A 21048-nucleotide genomic window follows, 5' to 3' on the forward strand; every position below is an offset into this window, starting at 1 on the left:
ATTTTAAAGTGTTTCCAAACGCTGTCCAGAGTCACAGGTGGTGATACAACAGACCGGGTCGCCCTGGAAACCCCCAGTAAAGCTCCTGCAGGAGGAGAAGGCCTCCTCGTATTTACCAGACAAACAGCGGTAAACATGTGTGTGTGTGTGTGTGTGTGTGTGTGTGTGTGTGTTGTGATGGTGATGAGGCGACGACCCCCCACATTGACGCGCCCTCAGAAAAGCATCTGAACAGCTTTTTCAAACCGCATTAGCATAAAGAACTCATCAGTTCTGCACCAGTTTTCCTTTTTTTGGCTCCGACGTGTCAAAAGTGTTAAAAAAAAGTAGAAAAAAATCCAGTTTAAATGAAGTTTGAGTGAGAAGAGAAGAAGAAGAAGGACGTTTACTGCTGTGTGTTTCTTTACATGGCTGGTCTCCGGGGTTACCATGGCGACGGGAAAGCAAAAAAAGACACGACAAGACAAAAACTAAAATGTCATCCTGCTCTGGAGCTCCGGGCGGGTCAGGGGTTCAGGCGGCACACTCACCCCGCTGAGGGAGCACCGCGGCCTGGCTGCAGTCTGCTGGAGGCCCCCCGGGGAGGAGGAGGAGGAGGAGGAGGAGGAGACACAACCACACACAGATGTTTGTGTCACAGAGCAGCTACATGCACATCTGTCTGCTGCTGCACCACGGTGACATCATCAACGCCTCACAGCCAACACACGAACACTGATCGACCGATAAAGAAGCTGTAAAAGCAGCTCGGTCACTTTCACTTTCGCCGAATATACCAGACGATCATGATCCAAGACGGGTCGAAGGTCGGACTGCACAAAGTCTATATATCAGTCAATGAGAAGCACAAGAAGATTAAATTCATAGATTTCTGAATGGAGTCTGGTGAGACACTGCTCCCTTACAAACTTCTGCCGAATTATACAGAAGAGCATGATTCAAGAAAGGTCAAAGGTCAGAATGCAGAAAGTGTAAATTTGTGCAAATAAGAAGCACAAGAAGCTTAAATTGATAGATATCTGAATGGAGTCTGGTGAGGCAATGTTTCCCTTGCAAACAGGCAAAGTATGAAGAAACACTTGTGGTTTTTGTTTTATCTTTAAAAGCTTTGAACATTTAGGAAGTTTGATGGATTTCACTTTTACTGAATTAACCAGACCGTGATTCAAGAAAGGTCAAAAGTCAGGCTGCACAAAGTGTACATGTGTGCAATGAGACGCATGAGAAGCTTAAATTGATAGATTTCTGAATGGAGTCTGGTGAGACGTTTCTTTTGCAAACAGGCAAAGAAAGAGGAAACACTTGGGCTGATTAGTGGGAGAAGACGCCTTTTAAACAGAGAGGTTGCAGGTTTAATCCCTCAGCAGACGATCTGCTCTTCTGAAGTGCCCTTGAGCAACACACACCCTCGACAGAAGCATTAACGTCTGCTGTTCAGTCTCAGGTCATTAAGAGTCGGAGCGTCCTGTGTTTCAGGTATTTTCACAAAGAAGACGACACAGTTGTCTGTGCGACCTGCATGTGGGCGAGTCTCAGTTGATTGTTGACACTCGTCATGTGAGGTTTGACGCCCTGAAGCCTGAAGAACATCGTGTTGACCGTGTGAACGTCCTGCAGCATCAACCTGATCAGTTTCCTTTGGTTAAGTCTGTTTGTGATGTTTCATTATAACGTAATAAACACACAGCGAAGGTTTAAATCACTGGAGACACATAAAATTACTATTAATCACCACAAACTCACCAGATTTCACTTCTCAGACATGAAACCACAGCAGCGTCCTGTTAAATGTGGTCAGTCGTTCACTCTTTGTTTACTTCACATCACAGCTGACATTTTGCTCTGAGAGTCGATCCTCATCAGATCAACTCTGAGGGACTGTTTCAGCTATTTTATCAGCTAAAATGTCTGAAATTCAGTTTGTCAGATGTAAACACTGTCTTGGTTTTTAACTCTTATATGACAGAAACTCCAGATGTTGGTTTTTGGACTGTTCACCGACATCACGGCTCTAAGAACGACCAGCTGTTGGTTAATCAAGAAAACATTTACTGCTCGAGCTGCAACGATCAGTCGAAACAGCGATGCATGACGATACAGATAATCAATGATAAGCTGCTTCTCATGGCTGATCATTTAAAGATAATCTATATTATTCACACACGACTGTAGGAAACATCTGCTGTGTGAAAACTCGACTTTCTGGACTCATTTGGTCCTCAGAAGGTCAAATATTGTCTTCTTCTTCTTCTCCTTCTTGTTTATTGGCGGATCACAAACACAAACACTGCCTCTATAATAAACTACAGAACAAATATGGAGCTGATATATAATGCTTGATAACGTTTGTTTGTTGGTTTCAGCTCCTTAAAGTCGAGGGTTTGCTGCTTTTCTTCGTCATCTCTGACAGTAAATGTGAAGTAAAGATTAATTGTTGCTACAGTGGCTGCTTGTCTGTGTCTGTGTGATTGTTAGTACACTTTAGTTACACTTTGCATCGTTTGCATCTCATTTAGATGCAGCAAATAAACTAAATAAATGAATAAAGTGCTACAAAACTGATAAATGTCACTCCTGAGAACTGATGAGGCATCAAACAGAAGACATGAAGTAATTTACTGGTTGATTTGTTACTTTAAATGACCAAAAAACTTAATATAATCACAGGATTAGGTGACATTAAAATTAAGAATATAACAGCGACACTAGATCAAAATTTAAACACCATTAAATTGATAAAAAGTCGCCACAGACAAACTGAACATCACTGCAGGATGTTACAGAGGATAAACAGAGTAAACAATAAACAATAAACCTGATTCAGTCCTGAGAGGAACATGATGAAACTCACTGCTGCAGAGACTCTGAATATTATAAGAATACCACAGGAGAGTACACAACACAACACAGTACTACTACTACTGCAGCACCACTGATCAATATTAATGAGACACAGAGTCAAACTACATGAACATTCTAGAAATATCTCTGTATTAACATGAGAGATAAAATCATCAGAAAGTGTCACCAGACCAATAAAAACTCACAGATAAACTGACCTGGGATCAGACATTACAGGTGCTTTAACACCTTGATGTTAGTTTGAGTGTCACATACACACAGCCGAATTATCAAACAGACTGCACATCACAGTACAAATAACTAAAGAGACATTACAGAGTCCTGCTGTAGGCTCAGTCCGAAAACGTGTTAAAATCTGAATGGAGTCTGGTTGGGGTGAAGTGTCACCGTGTTTAATAGCCTGTGAGCCAGCGGCGGTGGTTCCGATCCGCTCTAACCTGATCTGACTGTCACCGAGAGATCAACAGGGCTCAAGAAGATCCAACTGTCGGTTCTGAGTCTCACCTGAACTCACCGGGGAGAGCGGCTCCAGCGGCGCGGACGCTCCGGCGCCGAACCTCCGTGTGAAAATGTCCAATTTAACAGAAAAACAAAGATTTCACGGATCCCGTCTGACTCCGGCGAGCATCCACAGGCAGCGCGCGCTCACAGGTCGACCGACACTGGCACCGGCTGCGTGACGGTGCGTGACGGTGCGGGAGGGTGCGTGAGAGAGTGAGAGAGAGAGAGAGAGAGAGAGAGAGAGAGAGAGATGAGCCTGCGCATGCGCGATCACTCAGGTGGAAGAGAAAGCGCTCTCTCTCGTGCACGCCCACCTGCTGCGTTACGCTAATATCTGAACACACACACTTAACGTCAACTGTATGTGTGTGTGTGAGTGTGTGTGTGAGAGTGTGAGTGTGTGTGCGGTCCAGATAAGCTCCTCCTGCCCCGCCCTTGGCAAAAAACCCTCCTTACACACACACACACGCAGCATGTTGTTAGCATGTCATTCACCATCTCAGTTTAGCGTGTTAGCATGTTAGTGTCTTTTTAGTGTTTTAATTAGCAGTTTGCTTCCAGTAGTTGTTGACATGTTTCAGTCTGAACAAATATAGCAAACATTTTATGTTTCATGGTGCTAGCATGTCTGAAAACATAAATATTAGCTAGAAGCTAACTAGGCGACATTAACGATCGACATCAGACACCTAACAGCACTTTAACATGTCAAATAAACTAAAGTTGTTTAACATACAACCTGCACCTGAAAACAGGCTTAAAAGTGACATTTGTAAAGTACAGGATGGAACATATCACCAACTGCTGCTCTTAAGCTAACCTTCGCTGTAGCTAGCTCCCATTAGCTTATTAGCTCATTGCGCGGTTACTCATAGAGGCTAGTGTGTTCTACGATGAGTTAATGTGGCAACAGATTTGTCTTATTTCGGTAAAAGTGGGGAACTTTCTTTTAGACGCTGTGTGATTGTGTTTTTCTGATTAGTCTCTGGACAAAAAACAAACACATTTCCATGTTGCTAGCATTGCTGTAAACATAAACGTTAGCTAGAAGCGAACAAGGTGACATAACACAAACGGACATAAGACACAGAACAAACTGAAGTTGTTTAACAAAACATCTCGCCAAAAATAGATTTTAATGCTGTAATTTGTAAAATACGACCGGAATTTAAAGGTAGCTCTAGAAATATAGGTTGTAGCATATCACAACTGCTGCTCTTTGCTAGCCATCCTTTCCTGTAGCTAGCTAGCTAGCATTAGCTCATGGCTCATTTAGCTGTGGAGGCAGTGTGTTAACGTGGCAATTCAAACTTCAATTCAGACCATTTTGTTCATTTATACACATAAAGCTGGTGTAAATGTACAAGCGGAACGTATGGGGGCTAGCTGGTTAGCATGCTAACGTAAGTAGATAGTTTAAAGGATTGAACAACAAAGACTGAGCTAAAACTGTGGTCATATCGTATAAACACATGTGAATAGAGAATGTATCCTGGTGTGACCTCTGACCTCAGTACAGTTCCTGCTGCTTCTCGTCTTCTGTCCAGACATCAAGTTAATGAGTGAACTCGTCTGAGGACGCTCAGGTCCAAAGATGAACCGGTCAAAAAGAAAAGAGAGAGAGAGAGTCTCTGTTGTGAGAAAATCTCCTGGTGAAATGTTTGGGAAAATGAGCCACACACACACACACACACACACACAGAGAAACATTAGAATCAGGTTTGTGTGTCGGTGTTGCCTGGTGAATAATTGCCTCTCTACAAAGCAATCAGTGCAACACAACCACAAACAGACCAGAGACTTATTCTAAACACACACACACTAAATGCTGACTTACATCCACACAACTGTTTTGTTGCTTTATCTTGATTTTCCTCTTTAAAAAGAAGATTTTTAAAAATATTCTTAAACTTTCAGATCCTTTACTTCAAACACATAATCTACGTACGTAAACACCATAAAACACTATAAAAGTAATGTTGTTGAAAAAGGAAAATGTACTTAAATTAAGTGTACTTTCACTTCATTGGAGACGTGAAGATGCAACTTGTTCTTCTTTGAAACTCTAGTTTGTAAAGTGAAAACATCTGCAGAGTGGAAGGTAAAAACCAAACTGTGTGTGTGTGTGTGTGTGTGGAAAGCACCTGAAATCTGAACGATCGGGACGTTTTAACACTCACAACAAAAGCTTTAATCACACAGCTGTAGATTCAGTTTTACTCTCAACAGATTTATTTGGCAGTTAGTTAAAACATCAGGTACTTATGTACATGTTGGTCCTTTATTACAACGTACAACAGGTTTTAAAAAATCCCCTTTAACCATTTAAGACGTGGATGTTTACAGACTGATCCAGGGTCAGTTTGCTGGAGAAAACATTCATTTAGATGAAGAAAGTTTAGCTTTAACTTCACAACACTTGTGTGTGTTCCAGCAGACAGTTAACTGTCTGCTGGAACACACACAAGTGTTGTGAAGTTAAAGCTGAACTTTCTGTTGGTACTCTGATTACTTTTAGTTGATTTCCTGGAGAAAACCCCATAAAAATAATCCTGTACATGAATCATTTCTTCACTTTGGTCTGAACAAGAGAGATGTGAGGACATTGAACACATCACAGATCATTTACTGTTTTTTATTTTTTACTTTTAGTTAAACAGAGGTGAAAAAAAGGAACATTTAAGGGAAAAAAAGCAAACAATTTAAAAAAATGCAGCATAATTTCTGCTGCTGACAACATGAAACAAGAATTTTCCTGGAGGAATATTACAGTATAATGATATTAAGTTAAGTTTTCCAGCCATTTACAAAATAACCATTCAAAAAGGAAACAAAGCTACGTACGAACTACTCTCCAACCACCACCATTCCTCACTGGATGATATTTGTGTAGTGTGCATTGTTGTCGACTCCAACAACTTACTGGCTTTTCTTTTTGGCATATTTAACTTTTGGTCCATTGAGGAAGGTGCGGTTGGAAGTTCTGTATTTATTTACGGTTACCAACGTCAATAATGTACTTTTATAATTCACAATCATCATTAAAAAACTCAAACAAACAAACAAAATATGTAAAATGGTTTGTTGGGGGTCACAAAACAACATTTTAGCTTTTTTGAAATCACCTCAAAGTACATTTTATTTAAAAAAATCTGAATATTTGGCTCGTTTCCACTCAGACTTTCCCTTTAAGGCGTTTATATTCAGGTGGGACGTTAACGGTGAACTCTTTGTTTTTAAGGCGAGTTTCTGAGGCATTATTGCACAAAAGCATCCACAGTCATTGCATAGATGTTGTTGTTGTTGTTGTTGTTGTTAAGGCCTGAGGTTCAGTCACACAAACAAACACATTCACACATTAACAACATTAAGTAAGAGAGGAGTTAAATACACAAACAGTATCACAGGAAATATTTAAGGCAGATCTCAGATTACAGTGCAAAGAGCGCGAGAATGTCGAGCTGGTCGACAAAATAACATTTTACACCTTGACATGATTCAGCGACGCTTTCAAATGTTGGGTCGCACAAAAACTGTCAAGGTGTTTCTGTTATTTTGACTTAATGAAAGAGTCGACAAACTTTTGGTCTTAATAAGACAAGAAAAACATAAAAAGGCAGCACATTTATTCAGTGTTTTCATCTGAACGGAATCCAATTCTGTTGTGTTTTCAATCTGAGACGACAGGCGGCAAAAAAACAACACGTTAGTTTAGTTATGCTGTCGTGTTATTGTAGGCTGGAATGTAGCTGGAGTGTAAAAGGAGTGAACTGAGAAGCACCAACCACTGAAGGCGGTGGACACAATCTTAATCTGACTTAACTAAAAATGGTGGTGTTTGAAGTTTATATTCGAAAGCAACCAGGAAACAAGTCAACATCCTCAGTATACAGCAACGTCTTTGGGTTTAACAGAAATTCGTCTGGATTGAAGAGGAAGCCTGAATATAAGAAGTTATTGGTGCCATCAGGCTGCTGAGCGTCTTGTCATGTAAACCAGGCAGCTAACAAGCAGCTAAACTTTGGCTAGTAATGAAATCTTGCTGGAACGATGGACTACAATTAACGGTTCTCCATCAAATAACACGTCGTCATCATCGACGTATAGCAACGTTTTTTGGGGGTTCGCCAAAAACATTGGTCTCTATCGGTTACTAAGGATCTTGTCATGTAAACAAGACTGCTGAAACTAAATATTTGGCTTTGCAGGTTAACTGTACGCGTAGACATCTGTTACTCATCTTTGAGTCTTCAAGCAGCTGTGAGTGTTTGATGTGTGAGACAGTAAATACACTCAAACTTCGGCTAAATGTTGCCTGAAAGATCGTGTACAACCGTCCACACTTCATCCACGAACGAGGCAACATCGTCTGCAAACTGCAACATTATTTAAACTCGACCCAAACGGGCACGCTGGTGTTGTTCAAGCTGCCATAGAAAAGACTAAATAAACATTAAAACTCTGACATGTCTAACAACGAAAAGGGCATTATCATCGACGTATAGCAACATTTTTTGGTCCTTCCAGATTATTGCTTTCTACCAGTTGCTGTGCTGATTATTATATATTATATATACTATAGAGGGAAGAAATGACCAGCAGCCAACCAGACAACTGCCTCTGATATATAATCTATGGCGAGCAAGTTAAAGCTACAGGTGGTCATGACTTTTACACATTATTTTACACAAACTGTTAGATCTGAATACCGACGACTGATCTGATCTCACAATTGAAAGCAAGGTGAGGAGATCAGCTGCCGTTTGTCTCGCTGTCGATCCTGTTGGACTACAGAAACAATCGACGTACTTCTTTTACTTCACAAATGATCTTTGGCTGACAACAAACATCGGCTTGCAGAGAACAGCGACGTTTCATTTTGGCCTTTTTAGAGAAGAGAAGGCAGAACATATTCAATCAGAGTCCAGGGATGTTATAAATCTGGACCGAGCTCCTGAACAGAACTGTTTTAAAGGAAGCCAACCGAGCTGGTGCTGAATGTTGGATCCTTCCCTGTTTTCCTGCAGCGGTGTCGAGGCACTTTGAGTCGCTGCGAGTTTCTGACTGCAGCGTCTGAGGATTTTTAAAGTTCAAAGAAAGGCTTAGTGCCTCGCAGAGGATTAGATGGATTTACTCCCCAACACACTGAGACAGAGGAGAAGAAAAGGAGGGGAACATATATGTGAGCGAGTCTCTGTTAAACAGGTCAGAAGTCACAAGTACTGTTGAACGTGAACGTAAATATGGAACAGAAAAAGTTTCATGAGTTCAACATAATCTACGTCCTTCTCAAAACTTCCCAAGGCTTCCTTTTTTTTAGTTTTTTCTATTTTTACACTATTGGAAAGTGATGAAATTCCATCTTTTCTAATCGTTTCCACACCTGTGAGAAGTTTAACTTACTCAATATCCCAAGTAATTAATTTCTCCTTAAACTATCTAAATTCTCTGTTTCTGTTCAGAACTCAAAACGTTTTCTGGAGCAAAAACCCACAAACTCCAGTTCCTCTCCGTTATAAATGATTACCATCGGAATGTTTCTAATGCAAAAATTCCCAAACTTTTCCCACACTTGCGTCCGTTTCTCCCAAATCATTCATGTCCACCTTCCATGGGGCCACGTTGGGTTGTTGTTGTTGTTGTTGTTGTTGTTGTGTCAACTGTCCTCCAGCCAGGAGGGGGCGTCCTCGCTGGGGTTGTTCAGGTGGTCGCTGGCCTGCCGCATGTTTTGCTCCAGGAAGCTTTGACATGATAAACTGTGAGCTGCGACGGCGCTGTGCAGCAGCCACAGCTGGTTGTGGAGGACTTTGACCTGCAAGGTGAAAACGTCATTAATCATTCTGTCGTGGTCGATCTCTCAGTGATAACGATTAAAACCTTCTCGACCAGCTGCAGAATCACTGGAGGTGAAGCGGTACATTGTGATATTCAGACCCGAGCCTCACCCGGTTCTCCTCCAGCATCTTGACTTTGACGGACAGGTCGTCTCGGATCTTCTCGTACCGCTCCCTCTGACCCTGGAAGTCCTTCTGGGCCCGCTCCAGTTTGGGCACCGTGACGGCGTCCCGAGGACCCAGGTTCAGCTCCTCCATGTCGACCCGGTACGCGTCGTACTCGATCCTGGAGGTGAAAGAAGTTTTGTGTCTGAATTGAAATGGACGTCAGATGTTGATAATTACTATGTAGCTATTTTTTTGGTAAGATTTCCAACATTTCCCAGAATTCCTTCCAATATCACCCCTCATGTTGTGTTCATGTTCTATAAGATGAACAATAGAACGTATTTATATTCCCATATTTACGACTTGTACAACCTCCCTTCTCCATTTTACCTTAAGCTTATGATTTTCCTACATTTCCCAGAATGCCTCTGTGTCGTCCTGTAATCAAACTCCAAACTGTCTTAGCAGAACTGCAGATTAATTTACTTTCTGCTCTGTATTGTTCCCTTCGTTGTGACGGGCTAACCGTCCAGCTGACAGGAAACAGGAAGTGTGTTTTCCACGCACCTGGCCGCCTCGTACTTCTTGGCGTTCAGCATCGTGTCCTCGATGGTCTTGTTGACCAGCGTGTTCATGTCGGCGGTGAAGGCAGTGATGGCCTCCGACAGAGTTTTACCGCTCTTAGACAGAAACTTCTGAGCCTCTGCATTCAGACCAAACTCCACCTGACGGAGAACAAACGAGAGAGAGAGCGCCATCGTTAATCGACACCATCATGGCCGCCTGAGCAGTTCACACTTCCTGTCACTACCAGATAAGAGTGGCGTGTGTGGGAGTACGTCCACTGTCTTAAGACAGCTACGTACGGCAACACGACTTGGACAAACCACACACAGAACCGAGTGAAGAACCATGTCATAGCTACAGTTGCTAAGATCTGATTGGCCGGTCTCAGTTTGGGGGAGGGTCTTAGGAATCAGTCAGTCGCAGCTGAGACTCACGTGCAGCGTTGGCGTTTTGAGGCTGAGGTCGCTGAAGGCGTCCCCCAGGGTCTTCTGGGTATCTGTGAACTGAGCGAGCTGATTGGCCAGCGTCTGAGCCAGCTTGGTCACGTGATCGTAGCGCTGCCGGTCGTCTTTGAGCAGCTCCAGTCGCGGCTCCAGGTCCAGATCCACCGTACGAGAACCACGACCGAGCTTCTCTGACAGAGCCTGCCTGGTGCACTGCAGGGAGAGAGAGAGAGAGCTGCTATTGATCCGACTGATCGTTATTGATCATATCGTTTGATTAACAGCGGTTCAAATTAAAGCCCGTCTCACCTTGTAGGTGGTGATGCTCCACTTGCGGACTCTCTCCATCTTCTCACTGGCTGCGTTCTTGTTGCTGCCTTGAACAACCACAGGTCCACTTCCTGGTTTCTGTGGTGTCCCGGGAAGCTCTGGAGCTGGGGTCAAAGGTCAGTGGAGGGTTACCATGACAACATTAATTAAAATGTAGAGAAAGTGATTAACCCGATTCTCTAAATATTTCCTATATACATTCAATTTTGGTATTGATAAATCACGTATTCAATTAAAGAAAAAGATTTGCTTCATGTTCAGTTTTGAAGCAGCTTCGCTCCTTTACCTTTACTCTGCTCTGTTGCCATGGCAACTTCTGGCGTTGCCTCCGCTGGACAGGAAGTGACGCTGTTGTTGACGTGGTTGCAGTTGCCATTTTCTTCCTGTAAAGAAATAAAAGCGTATAAACTTGTCAGATTGTTTGTTCGTAACATTAAGAAGATAACATGATCACATGAGTCCAGTTCAGGTTTTGCATGGTTCTGTTGTGGATCTGAAGCGTTCTCCAGAACCTCTTCCAGTAGCAGGCTGGATTAAAGACTGGGGCAGCTGGTTGCAGGTTCAAATCCAGCTCTCCCTCCCTCATCTGCTGCTGCCAAGAAGCATTTACCAAGTTCCACACGAGCTTCAGCGGCTCTCTAGACACATTTTTTTAAGCTGGAATTTCAAATTTCCAACAGTTCATGAATGCAGCACAAGCCTCAGTTCCTGGAACATCACTGCTAACCGGCAGCAAAGAGGTCAAAGGTCAGGAGTCAGAGCACCGTGACGACACTTGGACGGATCGCCGTGGGAACCGGAGCGTACGGGGGCCAATCAGAACCCGGATCAAAAAGGTTGCGAGGTTGCCATGGAGATGATGGCTCCCTGTTGTGATCGTCGGCAGGTACAGAGGTCAGAGGTCACCGGAACACTCTAGACAGGAAGCAGCCACCTGACGCAGATGAGCCGTAACGACACACACATCGACACACGCGGATACGGCTGTCGTCTCCGGTTAGGCACGACCACAGAGAGGAGACGTCAACAGGTGTGTGTGTGTGTGTGTGTGTGTGTGTATCACACACACACACACACACACACACACACACACACCTTTGGAGGCTCGCCGGGCCGGAGGAATTTGGCTCAAAGTTGTTGTGTCGCATTAAAGAGACAGCGAGGCATGTAGTGACGCACAACACACACACACACACACACACACACACACACACACACACACACAGTATCCACCTTTGCTCTCTCCAAAGGTTAGGGGGGGAGGAAGCTGGTGTGTGTGAGGCTGCTGGTTTGATCATAAAAAGGACATAAACTTGATAGACATTGATTTATTTGTTTTCTTTTACGTCTGTAAAAGAGTTCAGTGTTGGTGGACAGTAAAATACTCACTCAGAAGTCTTTATGAGACGTTCTGGTCTCTTTGTTTATGCTCTTACTCTGAAGGCGGACTGGACTGAACCTCCTCTCCTCTTTATTGCTGCTCTGCACGCAGGTGAGCCACCTGATGACATCACCGCTCCTGTTACCTGCCGCCACTCGATCACCCTTTAAACTAAAACAATGGCCGTTTTATCAGACACACACACTTTTCATCTGCGTGTGTCACACCGGCTCTCTATTGTTGTCGTGACGACGGCTGATAACATTGTGGAGGCCGTTAGCTCGCCGCTGCTCACTTTCTTTTATCCAGCCGGTTACGTAACGTGTGTTTGTGTGAGGAGTCGCTGTCAAGAACAAATAAATCAAACATGTCTGTTTTATAATGAACTGATAACACGCTCAGTCGATGACACAGCAGGAGCGTGTGACGCTACACGGCTAACTGCTGGTTAGCTGCAGCGACGGAATGAATGAATGTAGAAGTTTGACTGTTGTAAAGTTTAAATCAGGGTTCAGTTTGACAGATTTTGGACGTTAAGTACTGAAAATCAAACATGTAGTGCTTAATAAGCAGATTATTATAGAGCTTCAATTACAGCTGCAGCTAATTATTATTTTAATGATCAATTAATCTGCCAATTACGTCAGAAATTACAGAAAAGCAACAAATCTTCACATTTAAGACGTTATAACCAGATGATGTTTCACATTTCTGCTTGAAATGTGACTGAAACTATGAATCCATCATCAATATAGTTATTTCAGTCGGCTCGAGTTTGAATTGTGAGATTATATTTCCTGTTTCTACAGCTGACAGCATTAATTAGCATATTGTGGCAGTTGAAACATCAGATAAACAGTCAGTAGTGTTCCTGCCGTCTCACTGTGGGTGGAGCCTCCTCCTCTGTGACATCACACTCCTGGCTGACCTCTCCTCTCTGCTCCGCCCCCTCCATCCTCTGGCTCCGCCCACGTCACGTCTTCTACTTCCTGCTCCTGAAAAATACACAGAAAACGCCAATCTACATCATTTAACTGCGTTTCTTCAGGTGTTGAGCTGCTGTAGCAGAGATAAAGTGACAACATCATTTCTAAGTTATTTATTTCAACTCGGTCATTTGTTTTTATTGTCGTGTTATATTCAACATGTGAGGCAGCAGACAGTTTTGTATATACACTTTATATACATACACAAAAAATGTCTGGAAAAGCAAAATATTTAAGACATTCTCAGCTGTTTGGTGGAACAATATTCACCAACACTGCTGTTTATTCTTAATGACCTCAGCTGACATTAGTGGGAGTTTAACCGTCACCCTGTCAGCTTTGGTACCTTTTAACTCAGAGGTTCACTTTAATACTTCAGCAGGTTTAGTTGAATCTGATCAGAGGTGGTGAGCTCAGTGGTTTGTTTCTGGGTGGACAGCGCCACCTGGTGACAGGAAGGCAGAAACGTGACGACACACCAAACTGCTGTTTACAAGTCGTTACCAGGCTGAAACAATCCTGTTTATTCATCTTATGTGAGGAGTTTTATCTGTTCATCCTGGTTTAAGTTACCTTGAACAAAAGTGTGCTCTTATTTTGAAATAAAGACTAAATGAGCAGCGAGGTGAAACATAAAAAACTGCACTAGTTGAATTTTTACTGTGATACAGATAATAAAATATACAATAACATAAAAAGGTTGCACAATGTTCCCGACAATCCGCAACATGAATAATTAACAAGACAATAAAGCCCGGCCCTGTTTGTGTTGCACATTGAGGTTGTTTTTAATCATCTGACTGTTATTCGGCTGATTAATGCATCAAAATTCAAATAAACACTCTTCAGAACAACCACCTGAATCAGTGTGAGTCTCCATTATCAAAAGGTTATTATAGATTTTAAGTTTACTTTTGGATAAGTTGAGATTTCTGCTGCATCTTCACCACTTTCCTGTCACAAGTCGTAAAATCATTTCCTTAAAACTTACTGTGCAAAGTACAAACATCATCTACAGTTTATGATTCTGTGATAAAGAACGCTGTCTGAGGCTGAACTTTGACCTCCCACAGCGGAGAACCACCAGAGAACACGACAGCATGAGTTTCTCTAAATGTCAAACTGTGGTTAACTCAACTTCTGCTTATCGAAGAGGAAGATATGTTTCACTTCTGCATTAGAACACGTCGAGTAAACTACAACATACTAACATGATGCTGCAGCTGAACTCTGGCAATAAACTCTGTGTACCTTTACAACCAACAGGAGCTTTAACAAAGAGGAAACTAAAGAAAATACACACAGTGACGGACCTGAAAACCACCGGTACCAACCCAGAACACACCACCAGAACTGTGTCATCATCATCTGATGATGCTGAAGAAGCTAAATGAGTTATTGCAGTTTTGTTTGTGTGTATGAAAAACAGCAGAGCTCAGTTAAAAACTGCTGACACCAGCTTGATCATTTTACGTTTATATATTTAATTGTGAATGAGGCTTCTACCCCAGTGTGTTAAAACAAAAAGCATATACGCCCTTTGATATCCTTGATAATGACGACTGTCACAATATCAGACGTCATGATGTTTATTTAGTAATGACAGCAGTAAAATCCATCTGTAACTGTGTTGTGTGTGTTTTGTCTTGTTTCCTGGCAAATAAATGATCGTCAGAGTACAAGAGTAGCTTTGTGGAGAGAGTCTGTAACCACGATTCACACGATGTTATCATGTGTGTTATGAGCAGGAAATCAATATTTCACTTTTGAATATGACAGTTTGTGATACTGTGACAAATAATGAGAACATAAACAATAAAATATATTAAATATAAAGCAAATAATACAATATCTTAAATATGAATTATAGGATAAATGTAATATATACGTAAACTAAAAGTTAGTTAGTTAAACAGTTATTATTGTGGAGCTTCACTGTAGTTAATATTAGGTTTGGAATAAATTGCAACAGTAATATCGCAATATTTTTAAGCTGTATTGTGATAACTGCTAAATATCGCAATATTCTGGAACAGCACTTCATGGGACGGATACAAAATCAAATATCACAGTGTTTTTCACCAAATATCATGATATCAATATTGTGACATTATTGTAGTGTTGAACGTTGGTACTTTGACGATATATTAACACGATGAGATTATTGATCGGTGACCAACAGTCGTGTGGACAGAATGACTTAGTGAGTGCAGGTGAATATCAACAGGTAGATCAGTTTGGTAAATTCAGTTACATTTATTTTATTGTAATTCAGCCTTTAAATCCAGGAAAAGACGCTGATGTCATATCATGATGCTGCAGTTATACGTTATAATGTTCAGGACGGAGGAGGCAAAATCAAATATCACAATACATTTAATAAAATACCTAAATATTGATGTTTAGACAACATTGTAAGGATGATTCTGGTACTTTGACCAAATGTGAACACAGTGAGATTTCTCATAAACAGGCTAATAAAAGTCACTTATGTCATTTAACCATATTGACAATCTAAGACGATATAAAGTCTAATATCACGACATAATATCACGACATAATATCAACATGCTGCCTAACATTAGCTTCACCTAGCTTAAAGTCACACAGCAGCAGCAGTCCTCAACACATCCTCCCTTCACATCATGGAGGTTATAATGTCCAGTTCAATATAACTACAGCTTTATAAAGAGCTCACAGTTCATTAGTTTGAGCTTTAAGTTAATTACAAACTTTTAAGTGTTTAAATTTAAGCTAATATGACTGAAGACACAGTGTTCCTGTCAGCCAGGTGAACTCTGCTCCTGTTTTAACACGTTATAGAGTGAATAACTGTGTTTAAAGTCCATAAATCAGCAGTTTAGTGCCGTTAAATGTACATTAATGGTGTTAAAGTCTCTGCTGGTGGCATTAAACAGTCCAGAGGTGACAGTTCAGTCTGACTTTACCTTCACAGCGTCCAAAACAAACTCCTCCTTCTCGTCGTTTCTTCTTCGTCTTCCTCTCTTTCTTCTTCTTCCTCCTTTTCTTCGTCTTCCGACCGTCAGACTTTCTTCCTTCTGTCTTTGCTCTTCACTCAGCTCCTCATTCAAATGTTGAGAAACTTAAAACTGAACCAGACTGTGTTAAAAAGTTGTGCGGCTGCAGGGCGGAAGAGTCGAACACACCCGGAAGTGTTTTCTAGCCGTTTGTTTGTGGAGTGGAGGCTCGATATTCTTCCGTGTTCCTACCGGAGGGGCGGTGACATCTACAGTACATACCGGATGTGATCAGAACATAAGTGAGGATTCAAAGACTGTTTTATTTTTTAAATCTTATTTTGTGGATATATACAGCTTAGATTTTCAAAATAAAAGATAATACTTACAGACTTACTGTCTCCTCTGAGGCCCAAACGTTCACTGGATCCATTTAGAAACAAAATAGAAATAAATGAAATCATTTTAAAATAAATTAAAGAAAAAAGACGAAACATGAAAAGATACGGAAGAGGATTAGGGCCACACATGAATTTTTTTTGTAGTTCTGACTTTAAAGTCAGAATTCTGAGAAAAAAGTCAGAATTCTGAGATTAAAGTCAGAATTCTGACTTTTTTCTCAGAATTCTGAGATTAAAGTCAGAATTCTGACTTTTTTCTCAGAATTCTGAGATTAAAGTCAGAATTCTGACTTTTTTCTCAGAATTCTGACTTTAATCTCAGAATTCTGAGAAAAAAGTCAGAATTCTGACTTTAATCTCAGAATTCTGAGAAAAAAGTCAGAATTCTGAGAAAAAAGTCAGAATTCTGAGATTAAAGTCAGAATTCTGACTTTAAAGTCAGAATTCTGAGAATAAAGTCAGAAGTCTGCACATGTAAAAAAAATTTGAGTTCTGACTTTAATCTCAGAATTCTGAGAAAAAAGTCAGAATTCTGACTTTAATCTCAGAATTCTGAGAAAAAAGTCAGAATTCTGACTTTAATCTCAGAATTCTGAGAAAAAAGTCAGAATTCTGACTTTAATCTCAGAATTCTGACTTTTTTCTCAGAATTCTGACTTTAATCTCAGAATTCTGAGAAAAAAGTCAGAATTCTGACTTTAATCTCAGAATTCTGACTTTAATCTCAGAATTCTGACTTTAAAGTCAGACTGTTGGAGAAGAGGGAGGAGTCGTCCGTCTGTGTTCACAGTCAGAATTCTGACTTTAATCTCAGATTAAAGTCAGAATTCTGACTTTAATCTCAGAATTCTGAGAAAAAAGTCAGAATTCTGACTTTAATCTCAGAATTCTGACTTTAATCTCAGAATTCTGACTTTAAAGTCAGAATTCTGACTTTAATCTCAGAATTCTGACTTTTTTCTCAGAATTCTGACTTTGAAGTCAGAACTACAAAAAAAATTCACATGTGGCCCTAATCCTCTTCCGTAAAAAGAGAATGAAAATCATAGAATATAAAAAAGAATGAAAAACATAAAAATATAAGTTAACAAGTGAAAATCATACAATTAAAAAAACAAAAACAATTTAAAAGACAGAAAATGATGAAAATATCAAAAAGAAAAAAAATCATCAAAACATAAAAAAGGAATTAATTAAAAATAAAAAACACAAATAATAATATAAAAAAGTCAAATGAATTTAAAAGACAGAAAATGATGAAAATATAAAAAAAAATTAATTAAAAATAAAAAACACAAATGATCATATAAAAATTAAAAATGAATTTAAAAGACAGAAAATAATAAAATATAAAAAGATAAAGTAAATAAAAAATAAATAAAATAAAATAAAGACATAAATGAGTGAAGTGTGAGGATGAAGTGATCAGGTGGACGAAGAGCTCAGCGTCAGACTGAAGAGGACGTTTTACTGACAAACACAAAGCCACATCTCAACTTCTCACAGATATAATGAGACAAGAACAACAGGCGCGTCTCCAGTCATGATCACAGATCAATATATCAACTTAAAGCTCGGCTGTAAACCTGCACAGGACAGCTGAACACGCTGCCAACGTTCAGACCGAATGGAAACCAGTAAAGGAAGCTTTCACTGCAAACTGCTGCACTTCCTGCTGTGAACACAGACGGACGACTCCTCCCTCTTCTCCAACAGTCTGACTGGGTTTGCTGTGTTGGGAAAGTTCACTTTCTGCATGAACTAGTTCAACGTTCAGTTCACAAACTTTAAAACGAACTAGTTCAGTTCATAGTTCATAATTAAACATTTTGAACCAAGTTCACAGTTCCAAATATTAAAAATAAAATACATCAATAAGTAAATAAATAAATAATTTCAAAAAAGAAGAAGAAAGGGAAAAATAAAATAATAAATAAATAGATAGTTCAGACAGCGGCTTCAGGGAAAAACTTTTCATAATGACTCAGTAAGGTATTACTTTTTTGTTATTTAATAAAATCAGAGATTTAAGCAAAGAGCTCAGTTCCAGCAGAAAAGGAGCAAATTTAGGAAGTGATTTGGCAAATCTTTGTTTGTGAATAAAACATTTTGCATATGATAACAAAGTTCATCATGTGTTCAAGAGCATTATCTTCTGGGTTAACAGCAAATAACATGTTTAAGGGTCAGAGAATGGACAGAGAGCAGCAGCAAAAAAAACGAGATTCAACATCACTCCAAAACTGTGTAGATATATCACAGTAAAAAAACAGATGTGAAGCCTTCATTTGTTTTTGTCTCCATGCTCAGCACATTGATGGTGCGACTCTGTGGAGGCTGGTGTTTCCACTGTTGTGTCTGTTTAGGACGAATTCATCTGTGTTCGTTCGGTAATGCCTCACTGCATGTTTGGTATGCAGCTGTTTCTGTCTGACATAGTTAAGTTTCGTTTTGACTGAAAGTAAAGCGAGTTACACAAACCTCTCGTCCAGAGTAGAGACGGGTGTGACCGACATGCTGTGACGTGCCAGAGGCCGCCTCTTTACCGCGGACCAGCATGCAACTGTGAAACACTGAGGGAGGGTTTGTTTCCTGCTCGATGCTTTTACTGACTGAGAGGAAGTGAAACTCTTCAGACGCTCTCTTTTGTTCGGAGGTGAGATGGCGCAGCAAAGAAACCCAGCGGAGCTGAAATTCAGCTGTTCGATCTGTCTGGATCTACTGAAGGATCCGGTGATTATTCCCTGTGGACACAACTACTGCATGAAGTGTATTAAAGCCACGTGGGGTGAAGAGGATCAGGAGAAAACCCACAGCTGCCCTCAGTGCAGGAGGAGCTTCACACCGAGGCCTGAGCTGCTGAAAAACACCATGTTGGCAGAGTTAGTGGAGGAGCTGAAGAAGACTGGACTCCAAGCTGCTCCTGCTGATCTCTGCTATGCTGGAGCTGAAGATGTGGCCTGTGATGTCTGCACTGGGAGGAAGCTGAGAGCTGCCAAGTCCTGTCTGCAGTGTGTGGCCTCTTACTGTGAGCAACACCTGCAGCATCACTTTGAATCAGCCGCTTTAAAGAAACACAAGCTGGTGGAGCCGTCCAAGAAGCTCCAGGAGAACATCTGCTCCCGTCACGATGAGGTGATGAAGATTTTCTGCCGCACTGATCAGAAGTGTATCTGCCTCGTCTGCTCAATGGACGACCATAAAGGCCACGACACAGTGTCAGCTGCCACAGAGAGGGCAGAGAAGCAGAAGCAGCTCGCTCAAAGTCGGCACAACGTCCAGCAGAGAATCCAGGACAGAGAGAAAGATGTGAAGGAGCTTCAGCAGGAGGTGGAGACGACCAATCGCTCTGCTGATGAAGCAGTGGAGCACAGTGAGAAGATCTTCACCCAGCTGATCCGTCTGGTGGAGACCAGACGCTCTGATGTGAAGCAGCGGATCAGATCCCAGCAGGAACTGGATGTTGGTTTGGCCAAAGAGCGTCAGGAGAAGCTGAACCAGGAGATCACTGAGCTGAAGAAGAAAGACGCTGAGCTGGAGAAGCTCTCGCTCACAGAGGACCACACCCAGTTTCTTCACAGCTACCCCTCACTGTCAACACTGACTGAGTCTACAATCTCACCCAGACCAAACATCGACCGCCTGCAGGCCTTTAAGGACGTGACAGCAGCTGTGACAGCAGCCAGAGATCAAATGCAGCTGATTCTTACAGAGAAATTACGTTTCCTGGAGCCAAGAAGCAGAACTGAGTTCTTACAATATTCACATCAGATCACACTGGATCCAAACACAGCACACACATATCTGGTTTTATCAGAGGAGAACAGAAAAGTAACATTTAATAGTAAAAATCCACCGTATCCTGATCATCTAGACAGATTCACTGGAGCACAGCAGGTGTTGAGTAAAGAAGGACTGACTGGACGTTGTTACTGGGAGGTGGAGAAGAAGAAGAAGAGCGAGAGTGTTTATGTAGCAGTCGCTTACAAGAGTGTTGATAGATCAGATTTGTTTGGATACAATCAGAAGTCTTGGGCATTATTTTGTGGTAGTGGTGGTTATCTCTTCATACATGACAGTCAGGATACTTCCATCTCTGTCCCTGTATCCTCCAGAATAGGAGTGTTCCTGGATCACATTGCAGGTATTCTGTCATTCTACAGCGTCTCATCCGACACCATGAGACTCCTCCACAGAGTCCAGACCACATTCACTGAGCCGCTCCATGCTGGACTTTCTCTTTATTGTCCTGATGGAGAAACTGTTGAAGTGTGTAAAGTGCAGCAGTGATTAAAGAGGCAGAGGAGAGTTTAACATCAGAGAAATGTGTTGTAGCTTCTCTCTCTTTACAGGCAGAACTGAAGTGATGTGAGCCCGGATGGTTCTGCTGATTGGACCTCTTGTGTGTGTTGTATCAGATGCAGAATGTGTATATATGTGTGATGGTGATGAGCTGCTGAGCTGCCACGTCCTTATTGAAGCAGCAGTGAGTTCAGCTGACAGGCGTTCAGCTGGATGCCTCAGATATTATAGAGTGTTTTGTTTTCCTCTGGATGGAATCTGATCTGGGTCCAGTTTTATTGATGTGACGTCGTGTATCAGTGTGTAACTGTGATCAGTTTGTACAATCTAATAAATGTGTGACGTGATGCTGGAA

General features: G+C 41.3%; 2 protein-coding genes across 2 annotated transcripts; one reads left to right on the forward strand and one right to left on the reverse strand.

The window, feature by feature from the left end:
• Positions 1-5572: 5572 nt before the first annotated feature.
• Positions 5573-16215, reverse strand: LOC115590491 (arfaptin-1-like). Its single transcript, XM_030431864.1, has 8 exons — positions 15961-16215; positions 12910-13021; positions 10932-11028; positions 10625-10749; positions 10307-10528; positions 9873-10030; positions 9309-9483; positions 5573-9175 (listed from the first exon to the last, which is right to left on the reverse strand). Exons 2-8 carry the CDS (start codon positions 12979-12981, stop codon positions 9020-9022), a joined length of 1005 nt encoding a protein of 334 aa, XP_030287724.1. The 5' UTR covers positions 12982-13021; positions 15961-16215; the 3' UTR covers positions 5573-9019.
• Positions 16216-18837: 2622 nt separating this feature from the next.
• LOC115589181 (E3 ubiquitin/ISG15 ligase TRIM25-like) lies at positions 18838-21048 on the forward strand. The gene is made up of 2 exons (XM_030429926.1): positions 18838-20075; positions 20657-21048. Exons 1-2 carry the CDS (start codon positions 19053-19055, stop codon positions 20657-20659), a joined length of 1026 nt encoding a protein of 341 aa, XP_030285786.1. The 5' UTR covers positions 18838-19052; the 3' UTR covers positions 20660-21048.

Source organism: Sparus aurata, chromosome 10, assembly GCF_900880675.1.
Source record: "Sparus aurata chromosome 10, fSpaAur1.1, whole genome shotgun sequence".
NCBI lineage: Eukaryota > Metazoa > Chordata > Actinopteri > Spariformes > Sparidae > Sparus > Sparus aurata.